Source organism: Trichomonas vaginalis, chromosome VI (assembly GCF_026262505.1).
Source record: "Trichomonas vaginalis G3 chromosome VI, whole genome shotgun sequence".
NCBI lineage: Eukaryota > Parabasalia > Trichomonadida > Trichomonadidae > Trichomonas > Trichomonas vaginalis.
In genome coordinates, this window is record NC_067208.1 from 9,243,567 (window position 1) to 9,258,012 (window position 14,446).

At 32.3% G+C, this 14,446-nt stretch overlaps 5 protein-coding genes across 5 annotated transcripts, besides 1 other annotated feature; 3 read left to right on the plus strand and 2 right to left on the minus strand.

Annotated features, from left to right (window-relative positions):
- Nucleotides 1-6,089: 6,089 nt before the first annotated feature.
- TVAGG3_0833290 (pyruvate kinase family) lies at nt 6,090-7,700 on the plus strand (the record flags this gene model as incomplete). The annotated part of the gene is made up of 1 exon (XM_001305701.2): nt 6,136-7,587. The coding sequence occupies one exon, from the start codon at nt 6,136-6,138 to the stop codon at nt 7,585-7,587; it is 1,452 nt and encodes a 483-aa protein (XP_001305702.1).
- A 499-nt stretch (nt 7,701-8,199) lies between these two features.
- TVAGG3_0833300 (uncharacterized protein) lies at nt 8,200-9,137 on the minus strand (the record flags this gene model as incomplete). Its single annotated transcript, XM_001305700.2, has 1 exon — nt 8,294-8,986. The coding sequence occupies one exon, from the start codon at nt 8,984-8,986 to the stop codon at nt 8,294-8,296; it is 693 nt and encodes a 230-aa protein (XP_001305701.1).
- Nucleotides 9,138-9,586: 449 nt separating this feature from the next.
- Nucleotides 9,587-10,299, minus strand: TVAGG3_0833310 (uncharacterized protein; the record flags this gene model as incomplete). Its single annotated transcript, XM_001305699.1, has 1 exon — nt 9,702-9,908. The coding sequence occupies one exon, from the start codon at nt 9,906-9,908 to the stop codon at nt 9,702-9,704; it is 207 nt and encodes a 68-aa protein (XP_001305700.1).
- A 1,271-nt stretch (nt 10,300-11,570) lies between these two features.
- TVAGG3_0833320 (protein maturation by iron-sulfur cluster transfer) lies at nt 11,571-12,243 on the plus strand (the record flags this gene model as incomplete). The annotated part of the gene is made up of 1 exon (XM_001305698.2): nt 11,571-11,978. One exon carries the CDS (start codon nt 11,571-11,573, stop codon nt 11,976-11,978), a length of 408 nt encoding a protein of 135 aa, XP_001305699.1.
- A 7-nt stretch (nt 12,244-12,250) lies between these two features.
- Nucleotides 12,251-13,345: a mobile genetic element.
- A 909-nt stretch (nt 13,346-14,254) lies between these two features.
- Nucleotides 14,255-14,401, plus strand: TVAGG3_0833340 (uncharacterized protein; the record flags this gene model as incomplete). Its single annotated transcript, XM_001305697.1, has 1 exon — nt 14,255-14,401. One exon carries the CDS (start codon nt 14,255-14,257, stop codon nt 14,399-14,401), a length of 147 nt encoding a protein of 48 aa, XP_001305698.1.
- Between the last annotated feature and the right edge of the window lie 45 nt (nt 14,402-14,446).

Genomic DNA, 14,446 nt, shown 5'->3' on the forward strand with positions numbered 1-14,446 from the left:
GATGCAACAGTGTCTGACAGATGCAACAGTGTCTGACAGATGCAACAGTGTCTGACAGATGCAACAGTGTCTGAAAGATGCAACAGTATCTGAAAGATGCAACAGTGTCTGACAGATGCAACAGTGTCTGACAGATGCAACAGTGTCTATGAGATGCAACAGTGTCTATGAGATGCAACAGTGTCTGACAGATGCAACAGTGTCTGACAGATGCAACAGTGTCTATGAGATGCAACAGTGTCTATGAGATGCAACAGTGTCTGAAAGATGCAACAGTGTCTGACAGATGCAACAGTGTCTATGAGATGCAACAGTGTCTATGAGATGCATCAGTGTCTATGAGATGCAACAGTGTCTGACAGATGCAACAGTGTCTATGAGATGCAACAGTGTCTGACAGATGCAACAGTGTCTATGAGATGCAACAGTGTCTGACAGATGCAACAGTGTCTATGAGATGCAACAGTGTCTATGAGATGCAACAGTGTCTGACAGATGCAACAGTGTCTATGAGATGCAACAGTGTCTGAAAGATGCAACAGTGTCTGACAGATGCAACAGTGTCTATGAGATGCAACAGTGTCTGACAGATGCAACAGTGTCTGAAGATGCAACAGTGTCTATGAGATGCAACAGTGTCTATGAGATGCAACAGTGTCTATGAATTTAACAGTGTCTGACAGATGCAACAGTGTCTATGAGATGCAACAGTGTCTATGAGATGCAACAGTGTCTATGAGATGCAACAGTGTTTGAGAGATACAATAGTATCTAACAGAAGCAAAGTAAGTGATAGATGCAACAGTGACTTATAGATGCAACAGTGTCTATGAGATGCAACAGTGTCTGACAGATGCAACAGTGTCTATGAATAACAGTGTCTGAGAGATGCAACAGTGTCTGAGAGATACAATAGTCTAACAGAAGCAGTAAGTGAGATGCAACAGTGTCTATGAGATGCAACAGTGTCTGAAGATGCAACAGTGTCTGAAAGATGCAACAGTGTCTGACAGATGCAACAGTGTCTATGAGATGCAACAGTGTCTGACAGATGCAACAGTGTCTATGAGATGCAACAGTGTCTGAAAGATGCAACAGTGTCTGACAGATGCAACAGTGTCTATGAGATACAATAGTATCTAACAGAAGCAAAAGTAAGTGATAGATGCAACAGTGTCTATGAGATGCAACAGTGTCTGACAGATGCAACAGTGTCTGAAAGATGCAACAGTGTCTATGAGAATGCAACAGTGTCTGAAGATGCAACAGTGTCTGAAGATACAAAGTATCTAACAGAAGCAAAAGTAAGTGATAGATGCAACAGTGTCTATGAGATGCAACAGTGTCTGAAGATGCAACAGTGTCTGAAAGATGCAACAGTGTCTATGAGATGCAACAGTGTCTGAAAGATGCAACAGTGTCTATGAGATGCAACAGTGTCTATGAGATGCAACAGTGTCTATGAGATGCAACAGTGTCTGAAAGATGCAACAGTGTCTGAAAGATGCAACAGTGTCTATGAGATGCAACAGTGTCTATGAGATGCAACAGTGTCTATGAGATGCAACAGTGTCTGAAAGATGCAACAGTGTCTATGAGATGCAACAGTGTCTATGAGATGCAACAGTGTCTATGAGATGCAACAGTGTCTATGAGATGCAACAGTGTCTATGAGATGCAACAGTGTCTATGAGATGCAACAGTGTCTATGAGATGCAACAGTGTCTATGAGATGCAACAGTGTCTATGAGATGCATCAGTGTCTATGAGATGCATCAGTGTCTATGAAATTTAACAGTGTCTATGAGATGCAACAGTGTCTATGAGATGCAACAGTGTCTGAAAGATGCAACAGTGTCTATGAGATGCAACAGTGTCTATGAGATGCAACAGTGTCTGAAAGATGCAATAGTGTCTGACAGATGCAACAGTGTGTATGAGATGCAACAGTGTCTATGAAATTTAACAGTGTCTGACAGATGCAACAGTGTCTGACAGATGCAACAGTGTCTATGAGATGCAATATTATCTGTCACACATAACAATGTCTGACAGATATATCTTTCTATGATTCTAACCCTAATTACATTTTTCGTAAAAAACTATATTTAAGATTTGCAATTAACACCCTTTTTTCTCTTCCAATAATGCACAAAACCAAGATTTGACATCAGATTTAAAATCTCCATCAAGTCTGCTTTCCAAATCCGCTGTCAAAACTTGAATATCTCAATTAATTAATGATATTCAGATATTGCGAATAATCTTTAGGTAAAGAAGAAAATTTATGTTGTAAAATCATATAAAAATGTAGTTAGAGAGCAAAAATTATGTTTGAGTGGATCTCCATGTCGTAGTGGATCTAGATGTTTGAGTGGCTTCAGATGTATGAGTGGTTTTCAATGTCAGTGTGGATCAAGATGTCTGGGAATAAAAGTAAGTCGTAGGTTAATATAAGTTTGATATTAATGTAAGTATGACTTAAAATGTAAGTCTCGGACGAAAGTAAGTCTGACTTGAAATGTAAGTCTCGGACGAAAGTAAGTATGACTTGAAATGTAAGTCTCGGACGAAAGTAAGTATGACTTGAAATGTAAGTCTCGGACGAAAGTAAGTCTGACTTGAAATGTAAGTCTGACTTGAAATTTAAGTCTTGGACGAAAGTAAGTCTGACTTGAAATGTAAGTCTCGGACGAAAGTAAGTCTGACTTGAAATGTAAGTCTCGGACGAAAGTAAGTATGACTTGAAATGTAAGTCTGACTTGAAATGTAAGTCTCGGACGAAAGTAAGTATGACTTGAAATGTAAGTCTGACTAGAAATTTAAGTCTCGGACGAAAGTAAGTATGACTTGAAATGTAAGTCTGACTAGAAATTTAAGTCTCGGACGAAAGTAAGTATGACTTGAAATGTAAGTCTCGGACGAAAGTAAGTCTTGGAAGAAAGTAAGTATGACTTGAAATGTAAGTCTCGGACGAAAGTAAGTCTGACTTGAAATTTAAGTCTCGGACGAAAGTAAGTCTGACTTGAAATTTAAGTCTCGGACGAAAGTAAGTCTGACTTGAAATGGAAGTCTGATTCTAAATGTAAGTTCTAGACTAAAGTAAGTCTGATTCTAAATATAAGTCTGATATTAAGATAAGTTTGTAACTAAAATTAAGTCTTATTCCAAAAGCAAATTTAATTGTATAATAAGTCTGGATCTAGAGTAAGCCTTAGTCTACAGCTATTCTGTGTCAAAAATAAGTCACGAACCATAGTAAGTTTCGGACTAGAGTATGTCTGTAATTCGAATCATTCATATTCTTCAATTATCCCGCCAAAAAAATTATCGTCTTTTTATCATACCATAGTTTTTATCAATCTCGTTCTACTAAAAAACCTTTATATTGGTGATTTCTTTGTTAAACCCGTATTTTTTCATGTGAATCTTATTGTATAAACTCTAAAAGTTCAATTTCCGGTCGAAAAAAACTTGAAAACAATTTGTATTCGACGAGTTAAAGAGCTCTATTTATTCTAAATTTTCCAAAAAAAATTAGATTTCGTTTTTTCGCTTCAAAAAATGTTGTTTTAAGTTTTAAAATTTGTAATTCAAAATTTTTTTGGAAAGATTTACGATTTTTTAATACTGCGAATGAGTTTTATTTTACATACTCTATTGATAAATCATATTTTTGTCGAGATATAACTTTTTTTAAAAAAATTATATGCAAAGAGTGTTATAGAATTCTAGAAGGTATAGTGCATAATTTGAAGTATACTATCAAATAAAGAAATTTTACAGTTTTTTAGTTTTATTTAGATGTACGTTATTTTAGATGGCTTCGTCGAAAACAAAGCATGTCTGTTAAGTTTATTCTTAACATGGTAAATAAAATGGCAACGAAGCCCAGTGTACTGCGTCTTATGCCGTAGTTTTTGTTATCTTCATACTCAAATACAACAAATACAAATAGATTTATTACGAAAAAACGTATAAAACAAATGATATATTTATTTCTAGACAAGTTGACGAACATGTAGCGCAACTGTATCGCTTTAGAGAACAGTTCTTCCAACACCTACTCATTCAGTGAAAGATTTAAGAAGAACTCTTACTCGACCTTAACTACCTACGCTTTGCTTGAACAATTCCCAACGAGGTTACTATAAGGTTGCAAGTCTTGTCAAAATGTAGTATGCAATACGTTGGGGAAAAATAGATATATACGAACAAACTACTACAGTCTAGCAACTAGTCTTTAAGTGTAATGTATTTTTGCTACAAAGAGCTCATAACGAAGTCAAATTTTGCAATTTGATGTCAAAACTAGCTAGTTGTTGAATCAAATAGCGTTGTGACTTTGTATACATCACGATCTTGTGGTATCAGAGCTGTACTGCTGCAGACTAATTCAACTAAACATGAGCAAGATTGGGATTTCTATTCTCTGGGGTGCGAGGCTCGTCCAAAGTTCAAGCAGCTACAGTGTTTTGGATCACCTAAAGAATTTTGGGAATTCAGTTATCCGTTACTACTCTTAAATTAAAGTAGAGCACTACAGCGAATCAATCGTAATGCCTAGTCTCTCCAGTAACAAGCTGATCTGCTATATTAACTTTAAAGCCAAATCGATTCACATTGTTGCTGGTAAGTCTGATTGCTTCAGATAGAGAGCATGAATTGCTTCTTTATCATCTAATCCCCATCCCCCTTGTTCCCGATTGGATGACATGGACAATTCATCTTTCTCTAACGAAACAAAATGACACTTTTTAGCGGCTTATTGACTCAGAAAAATTTGAGAGTTAACGAATAATTTTGGCGCCAAAAATAATTTCTCTTAATTTATTAAATTTAATATACGCACATCCATAAGTTATGCTATTTTTTCTATTTATTTTGTTCTAAAATTCTAAACATTTTTTTTTCATAACATAAAATATGATGTCTAGTCTCATTTACATAACAACATGCCTTAGAATAGGTTTTTTATTCTTTTTGTCACTTTAAATTAAGAATAAAAAGATAATTTAAATTGAATATTTGCGATTATTCTCACTAATGCTGCTTCCTCTTTTATTAGGTAGACAACAAAAAGTTAGCCTTGGACTCCCATATCAGATTTTTGATTGGTTGCGTATATAATGAGCTGGGATTGATACACGAAAACCCAGTGAGAAAATTTTTGACGCCTGGTTATATTTTTCACTAAAATTGACCAATGATAGTTCAAATTAATATACTATGCATAAAAGCAGATTTCTAGTTTGTTCTTCGCAGGATCTCATGTATATATTTGTTGTTTTTAGCTTTACAAAAAAGAATATTGTCAGAACAGTGTTAAAAGGTATCACAATTGAATTAGAAGTGTTTATTCTGGATTATAACAGTGTTTCGGCATAAATATTTTGAGTATGCCATAGTTTCCGAAATTGAGAACATTTTTCATCATAAGATGTTCTTGCATAGTAATTGGGTGTGCCTTATTGTTGTACAATTTAAATAATTTTTATGTAGAAATCAATTGATTCCTAGAACAATCAAATTATTCGTATTCGCTCAATGAACTACTATCTTGTTATTTGGTTTTTTGTGCTTGTTATTGTTATTTAGTTCATTTTATCAAAATTAATTTAAAAAATTATATGATTGGAAATTTGAGCGAATATTTTTGCCGTTTTGATGTTAAAATGCATGACTTTCTGTTATTAATGTATTTAATTGATAATAACAATACTAATGCGATATCTTTCATAATAAAATTCCCCAGATATGATTTAAATTTTGAGGGAAATCACTCAAAAACAGTTAAATCATATAAGTTCTATTCGTCATTTGTTGTTAGTTTCATTTCTGATTTAATATCATAAGCATCATTTTATAACCGAATAAAAAATTTTAAATGTGGGGCTATTTGAATAAAAACGTGGTCATCACTCTCAGAATTTGATATCGACCTTTCAATTAATTGAAAAGGTTTTTTATTTTGACCATAGCGTTTTCCCAAATTTAAAAATTTTAATCTATTTATACAATACAATAAATTGTCTTTAAAATTTGAGAGCTGGGAAATTTTACTCATGTAAACTTCTCAAACGCGGTCAGCCTATTGAAAATTGATGTTTGAACGAAATATGTCATTTTAACATAATGCAGACAAAGAGAACAAAGATTGTCGCAACAGTTGGTCCAGCTTCTGACAACTCCACAACACTCGAGCAATTAGCCCTCGCTGGTGTTAATGTTTTCAGATTAAACTTCTCCCATGGTTCACACGAGTATCATAAGGAAACATTAGACAAGATCAGAGAAGTCGAAAAGAAAGTTGGATTCAAGATCGGTGTCTTACAAGATATCTGCGGTCCAAAGATTCGCGTCGGAAAATTAGAACAACCATTCGACCTCAAGACAGGTGACAAAGTTACAGTCGTTAGAGATGAAATCGTTGGCAAGCAAACAGGCGAACATTCCTACGAATTGTCAATCAATCATCCTTCAATTTGCGATATCATGAAGGTCGGCGAATACATCTACCTCTACGATGGTATGATCAGAGCCCGTGTTACAGCTGTCTCTTCCGAGAAGATCGAAACAGAGATCGAGAACGATGGTACACTTGCTTCCAACAAGGGTGTCAACTTCCCGAACACAAAGCTCGGCATCGATGTCATCACACCAAAGGATAAGAATGATCTCGAATGGGGTGCCAAGAACGATGTTGATTTCGTTGCTGTTTCCTTCGTCCAGACAGCTTCTGATATCAAGAACGCCAAGAAGCTCATCGCTGAATACGGTGGCCACGCAAAGGTCTACGCCAAGATCGAGAAGTTCGATGCTATCGAGAACATCGATGATATCATTGCTGCTTCTGATGGTATCATGGTTGCTCGTGGTGATCTCGGTATCGAAATCCCATTCTACAAGGTTCCACAATGCCAGAAGCTCATCATCAAGAAGGCAAACGAAGCAAGCAAGCCAGTTATCACAGCTACACAAATGATGCTTTCCATGGCTAAGAACGAGTCCGCTACACGTGCTGAAATCAGTGATGTCGCAAACGCCGTTCTTGATGGCACAGATGCTGTTATGCTTTCTGAAGAATCAGCTGTCGGTATCCACCCAGTTAACGTTGTCCAGGCCATGGCTGAAACAATCAGAGAAACTGAGAAGATCTATCCATTCGGAAAGTACGATTGCTTCAAGTTCGAAGACGAGACTGATATGGTCGCTTCATCAACAGCAAGACTCGCTACAAATGTTGGTGTTTCTGCAATCATTTCTCTCACATCTTCCGGACAATCCGCAGTTAAGATGGCCAGAAACCGTCCAGAATGCTACATCTACGCCGTCTGCCACAGTGAGAAGGTTGCTCGTTCCCTCACAATGGTTTGGGGTGTTTACCCAGTTCTTATCATTGCCCCATCTCAGCTTGCTACAATGCTCGCTAACACAGTCAAGTGCTTGACTCTTGATGGCGTCATTGATAACAAGAACACCTACGTTATGACTGCCGGATACCCATCTGGTGTTGTTGGCAGTACTAACTATATCAGAATTATCCGCAAGGCCCAGATCGATTACTACCTTAGTGTAGCCGTCTAAATAAATAATTCTATCCCTATATAAATCAATCTTCTTTTTTCTTTATATTTTGTCAAGTAGATATGATCCTCTGAGGTTTGATACAAAATTGATTATCAAATCTAGATTAAATTTATGATTTATTCAGGAGTAAATAGTTTAATATCAATCATATAGTTCTGCATCTGTTATAAAAGCTCTTTTTGTTGAGATGATATCAATTTCTATCAGTGATTTGTTACTGCAAGATGAAATTGAATAGATAATCGGACTTATCGTGTATTTTTAGAGTATATTAAGTGAAAATGATTGCTATTTGATGAGGATCTATAGTACAAAATAAAATAAATTTCAAAATGATCCTTGAAAATGAAAAATTCAATGTAACTTTAGCTATTTGTGTAAAATGGCTCAATGTTATAAATTTAATTTGTATGTTTTGTTAATAAATATAAGGAAAAATTGTAATTTTTCCATTTGATTTTTTAAATTTCAAATTTTTTTTGGAATTTGAAAAATTCTCACATTCGATAGCTAATGTTCAACTGAACATAAACGCATGAAACTTGTTCATTATATTTAAATTTTTAAATATTCTTATAAGAATGAAAGATTTTTACATAATTGAATGGCGTCATGCTTAAATTCCATTTCATTTGTTCATCTCAACAATCTGTGAGGGATTTTAAAAAAGAAAAATGTATACAGTTGGTAAAAACAACAATTTTTACAAAGTATTCTGACCAGAAAGTACTGATCTTGCTACATGAGTAACTTGCTTCCACTTTAGAGATACAAGCGGCTCAGATAATTCTTGAATTTTCGTAATAATCTTTGGAAGCTGAGTTAATGTGCTTTTGGATTCATCCTGTTCGATATCTATCAAAGCAGCTGATATCCATTCGGCGTAATTTTCATTTTGCTCGGAAATATTTGAAATTGATTTTGTCAGAAATTGAAGTAATATTGTAGCAGAATGAAGCTGGTTTGGCGAGAAGTACTTTTCGAAATGCTTTTCTTTGGTAAATTCGAGTAATTCATTAGAATCTCCGGAAATAATCAAATTTACAAATGGATTTGAAGAAACCTTCTTGAGAACATTCGATAAGGCACCCACATTTTCTGTTGAGTTCTGTAGGGAAGCAGTACTGACAACGAATTGACTATAAAGAGAATCATTTAAGTCATTGAAGCTTGATTCTATGCCTACTGTAATTTTTTGATTTCTTTCTTGAAGATTATGGATAACGGAATCCATATCCATAGCTGAAACAGGAGTCAAAGATTTTGGTGTAAAAGCGTCGAATCTAGTGTCTTTCTTTCGCTTTGGCTGCTGCTCGTGCTTCTTCTTATCATTGTCGTTCTTCTTGTGATTTGGTTTCTTTGACTTATTATCGACCTTTTTTTGCGCTTTACTCATTTGAAAAAAAATTTTTCATGTTTCTAAAATCTTTGTTTATTCAATCTCACCTTCAATAAAGCTCGATTCCCATATAATATATGGGAAGAATACTACAGACAACCGGCAGAAAGATATACGAGCATCACAGATAACGCAAAGACAACTGTTTCTCAAAATTTCTTTTTATTTTCTTCAAATTTCAAAGATTTTAAAGATAACATCATTAATTGCAGTATTAATTCAATTAAATTACTACATTCAATATGCATATATACTAACATTACACAAAATAAAGGAGATTATGGTTGCATCTTCTTCGAATGTATTGCCCAAGCCGATTTTTCTCTATTAAGGGCTGTGAAAACTGAGATGGACATTGCATTCATACAAATTTGTTCATGCATTAGCAAGCAAGATTTTCGTTAACTTAGTCTCTCTCTATCAATGCGACTACAAGAACACTGGAATTTTAAACACTTTTTAAAAGGAGGTCTATAGGATTTTTAGTTCAAATCTGAGATAAAAAATAATTTTCGAAGTTTGTCTCAATGAGTATTTGATGTTTATGAGAAATTACATCATCTTTTGGACTATTTGAGATAGTTGAGCTATAGATAAGTTTTAGATAAGATTTTTAAAAAATACAAATATATCAAAAAGTTTTAAAACAATAAAAAACAAGAAATATGAAACAAATCAATATAATTACAACTATTTGAGCGAATTAAACACGTCAGTTGTACGGAGTATCGTCATTTACGTAAGGATTCTCGATTCCCTCTGGATGAATGACTGTAATCTCTCCCATTTCGTGGGTTGGTATTGCAGGTGTAATAGAATCCGCTGTAATTAACTTTTCTTCGATTTCTGATGGAATAGTCTGAATTGGAGGTGGATTTTGTAAAGGAGTGTCTGGGAAGTCATTGATTTCGTTCTGCATTGATTTCTTGAATTTACTGATCTTTAGTATAAGGACAATGTTGATAATAACACCAGCACAAGTTAATATTAAGACAATGATCCATTTGATGGTAGATATCGTTTTTTCGTCAAGTATAAACTTATCAAGTTCTTCTCTACGTATGATTAAAGGGAATTGAAGGACTGTATACGAACCTTTGATTGAATTTGTCTCATTTCCTAAGTTTGTCCTTTTACTTGGTGTGATCTTGACGTTGAATTTGTCCTCCTTGATGCCTTCAACGAAAGCGTAGAAATTTCGAACTTGATGAATCTGGAATTTCTCGATATCGTTTCTTGTCACAAAAATCGATTTAAATGATAATCTCAATATGATAATATTATATAGAAAGAAAAAATTTCAATTCATAATTTTTTTCAACTAAAATTGTGAGAATAATAATCGCCTTTGTTTCCCTTATGAAAATTCATGGTTTAAGATAGGATTTGCAAAACATAAGCTTTGTTTTCATACGCCAAAGCCAAATAGTATGGATGAAGCTTCAATCAGCCCAAATGTTTTTATGATACTTGTTGTTCAAAAAAGTGACATTTCCGTCGAGATTTTTTTTGATCAACATTGTTTACCATGAAAACTTATATATCCAAACATTTCTTTAGTATTGCAAGTTTTTCAAACAATCATGAAGGCTAATTCACTTCCTTAACTGAAGGGATACATTTGGAATTCATGAAATTCAACGCTTTGAAAAATACTTGATTTTTTTGATATTCGAAAAAGTGACAATTTTATTTATCTCCATTTTTGTCATCTGCATCTTCTTAATTTGTTTCTTTTCTCAAAAGAAATTATCAACACATAAAATAAATTCATGAAAATCTAACTGCTCATCAAAAAATTCTCTTTTAATTTCAAATTTTATCTCCAATAAAAATTCATATTTTTCAAAATCATCTATTATAAATATTATCAACATAAGCAATATATCGAACAATCTAGTTATTATTATATTTATATTTCAAAATGTTAACATTTCGCATTTTGAGAAATTGAAGAGGCAAAGGTTTTTGAATACCCTAATCAATAAGAGAATAATCATGTTCTTTGACCCATAAACTTCACCAAAATTTTGTGAATAATTTGATTTTATAAATGTTTGATAAAGCTAAAACGATATTGATTCACTTGGAATTCACTCCAAAATATTATTTATTACCACAGTTTTCCACTGTTCTACTATTTTATTCATAAATTAAGAAAAAACATGAGTAATTTCGATTATTTTTAATGTATTTTCAGAAATTTATATGTAAATATATATTTCATATTTTTTGACTTTCATTTTATTGGATGAGGCATCAGTTTTGACCATGAATTCCAAGATTTTTTGTTGAATTTAAAGAAAACAAAACCGTGATGTTTTCGCCATATAATACTTCCTTCAATCAAACGTAATTTGATCAAAAATTCCAAGGATTTTTATTTCAAAGATCAATAGATAGAATATTTTCAGAAGTTATTATTTTTTCAGTGTATAATCAGTCATTTTGAGAACCGTTAATTGATTAAAATATTGATTATTAAGCTTATTACAGATATTTTATCAAAATGGGTCAGTGGTCATATACAATTCTTTTTCAAAATTTGAATTGTTTACAAAACTATATTTTATTTTTATAAATGCTTACTCAGGCATTTCGTTCTTTTAGCGCAGCCAAAAAGCCACTATTCAATATCACATCCGCTGCTGCCAGAGAAATTACTAATAGATTAAAAGCCGACTTCGAAAATAAAATGTTTCGTGTCAATTTAAAGTATGGCGGACCTGCTGGCTTAATTTACGATTTTGGATTTGATTCAAAGGCAAAATCCAACGATAATGTTTTCGTCAAAGATGGCGCAAAAGTAGTTTTGGATAATAACGCTATGGATTACCTCAAAAACTCAACTCTTGACTTCGCTAGCGATTCTAACTCATCTTCCTTTAAGATTGTCCTTCCTACAAAACCTAATGTTCATTGGTGCACTTGTGGCAATCGTTCCGATAAAGTTGAGTGCACATGCTTCTTCGCCGGTTTACCAAACTAATGAAAATATACTGTTTTGAATAAAAAATATACTATTTTCTCATACGATTTTTTTTTATTTAAAAACGAGGCTGTCATATGCTAATATTAACATCAACTAAACATTTTAAAGTCAATACATTATAAATACCATCTGACAACATATGATTTGATTTGGCAAATTAAATAGGTTATTTGTGATGTTATTTGAGAATATTTAAAAGTAACATCATTTAGATGAACAATTATATGATTTATTTTAATAGTTCTCTGAAAATAAAATCAATCATTTAAGGGTCCACTGTAAAAATTGAAAGTCTCTCAAAATTGAGAGGCGATTTGCAAATAATCGTTATCGTCATTTTTCGAAAATCCACTTTTCCTAGTGTTCTGATTAATATTATGTGAATAAAACAATGAAGCATATGTTTCAATAAGATGGTAATATATTCTATCACTTCAAATCTCATAAAAATTGCAAAATCAGTGAGTTTTATAAGAACATGATTTTTTCAAATTTTTTCGCTTTTGGATGCGTGTTTTGAAAAATAGATATTTTCGAATTTTAATTTTATCTTAAGTATAAGTTTTATATTAGGAATTTTTTTGACCTATTTCCAATCATTAATTCCAATGTTTTTCAAGTAATTTAATTGAGAAGAAATTAGGAATTTCGCTTTAATGCCATTACAAACTAATATTATGATGCATAATATATATATTTATTGAGGCTAATGCCGGGATATCTTGCATTTAAAAAAAATTCAAAGAATTGACAATTGGATAGCACAAATTTAATTCCCTGGACAAAGTATTATTGTTTATATATTCAAACCATTATCCTTAGTTTAGATATGTTGGCCAAAAATTTTCGTGTTATTTTTTGTGTTTAAGCATAAATTATGTATTTACTTATGAAAAATAAGCATTTTATTCATTATCATAAAGATATACCATAACAATTGATAAATTTTTTTTAAAAAAATTGTGTATTTTAGTGGGTATTATTCTGGATAATGCCAATTTTTACAAGATTTAATATTAACCATATCAATAGCCGACTCAATGTAAAAATTTAGATATTATTTTTTCATTAATCAAACTTTGATAAATTTTAGTATAATGAACGATTTTGTTTCGTGTATGATACAGAAATGAAAAGCTTAATTAATATCATTTTGCATTTTTTAAAGGATGTTAGAGTACATCTACATTAAAAAATCAGATTTGAACTGCGATACTGCATCAAATTGATGCATATCTGATAAGGATCTCAAAAGAGTAAAGTTAATTTTTTTGTGTTTTTTTAAGTTTTGGGCCTTAGTAAAACACCATCTCGAGCAATATTTTTGGGACGACGATAGACCTTATTTGGCCTTACAGTGGACCCTTAACTTAAATAAATTAGAAGAGTTCTTTGATTATAAATGCAATTAACATTTAATACAGATCACCATATTTTTGCAAAATAGAATATTCGGAAACAAATGAATTTCGATTTGCAATGAGGGGTCAAAATCGTAAGTAAATATATCGACTAGGCAATAAAAATATTATATTTATTATCAGTAACAATTTGGCTAACCATAGAAAGAAATCTCATCAAAAGTTTTTTTTAAATCAAAAATACAATAATTAATGTTATTGTAATATTATCCGATGATCCAATATAAAAATTTGAAAGTACTCAGAAAGTGATAAACCCATACATTGAAACAAATATGTTGGAAAACATCTTTACATTGAAATATTGCGAACATGGTCGAACGAATTAAATTCAGTATATTGAAATTTTTGATATGGGTATCATTGAAATTATCCTATCGTTTTACGCCAGGCTTATAAAATTATCCGAATTACGTACAAATTAATTCCATAACGGATACCATTGAGAGTTAATCAAAAAGTCTAACGAGAATGCGGTATGAAAATTTGAAAACACACACTCAATTGATTCAAATTTGATTTTATTCTAAACTTTTATAAATTTCACTAACATTGATAGGAAATTCCATATTCCGTATTAAAATACAATGAATTTCTTCTCAAAAATATTTCCCAAATTTCATTTATTGTCTTTTAATGTTTATTAAAATTTCCAATTATTTTGGCTGGAAAAATTTTCAATACATTATAGATTGAATCCTGCACATTACCAATTAATTTCATAATATTTCGCTATAAACATATGCAATACATATTTGATCAATTTGATTTCATTTTTTCAGAACCAATTCAAATTTGGATTTCAAAATACTTAATTCAAAACTACTTTTCAAAGGACATTATTTTATTATTATGGAAGAAGTCTCTAGTACTAGTTCTCTTCCAGACTCATCATTCCAGTCCTCCATTGACAACAAGATTGAAAAGCTCTTAGATATTCCTTTCCACACAAAAGTTGCAAACAATCTCAAGTCATTATATAGTTTTGATAGAGAATGAGTTTTCTCTATCATATAGTTACAATTCTAAGATTCTTCCAGCTAG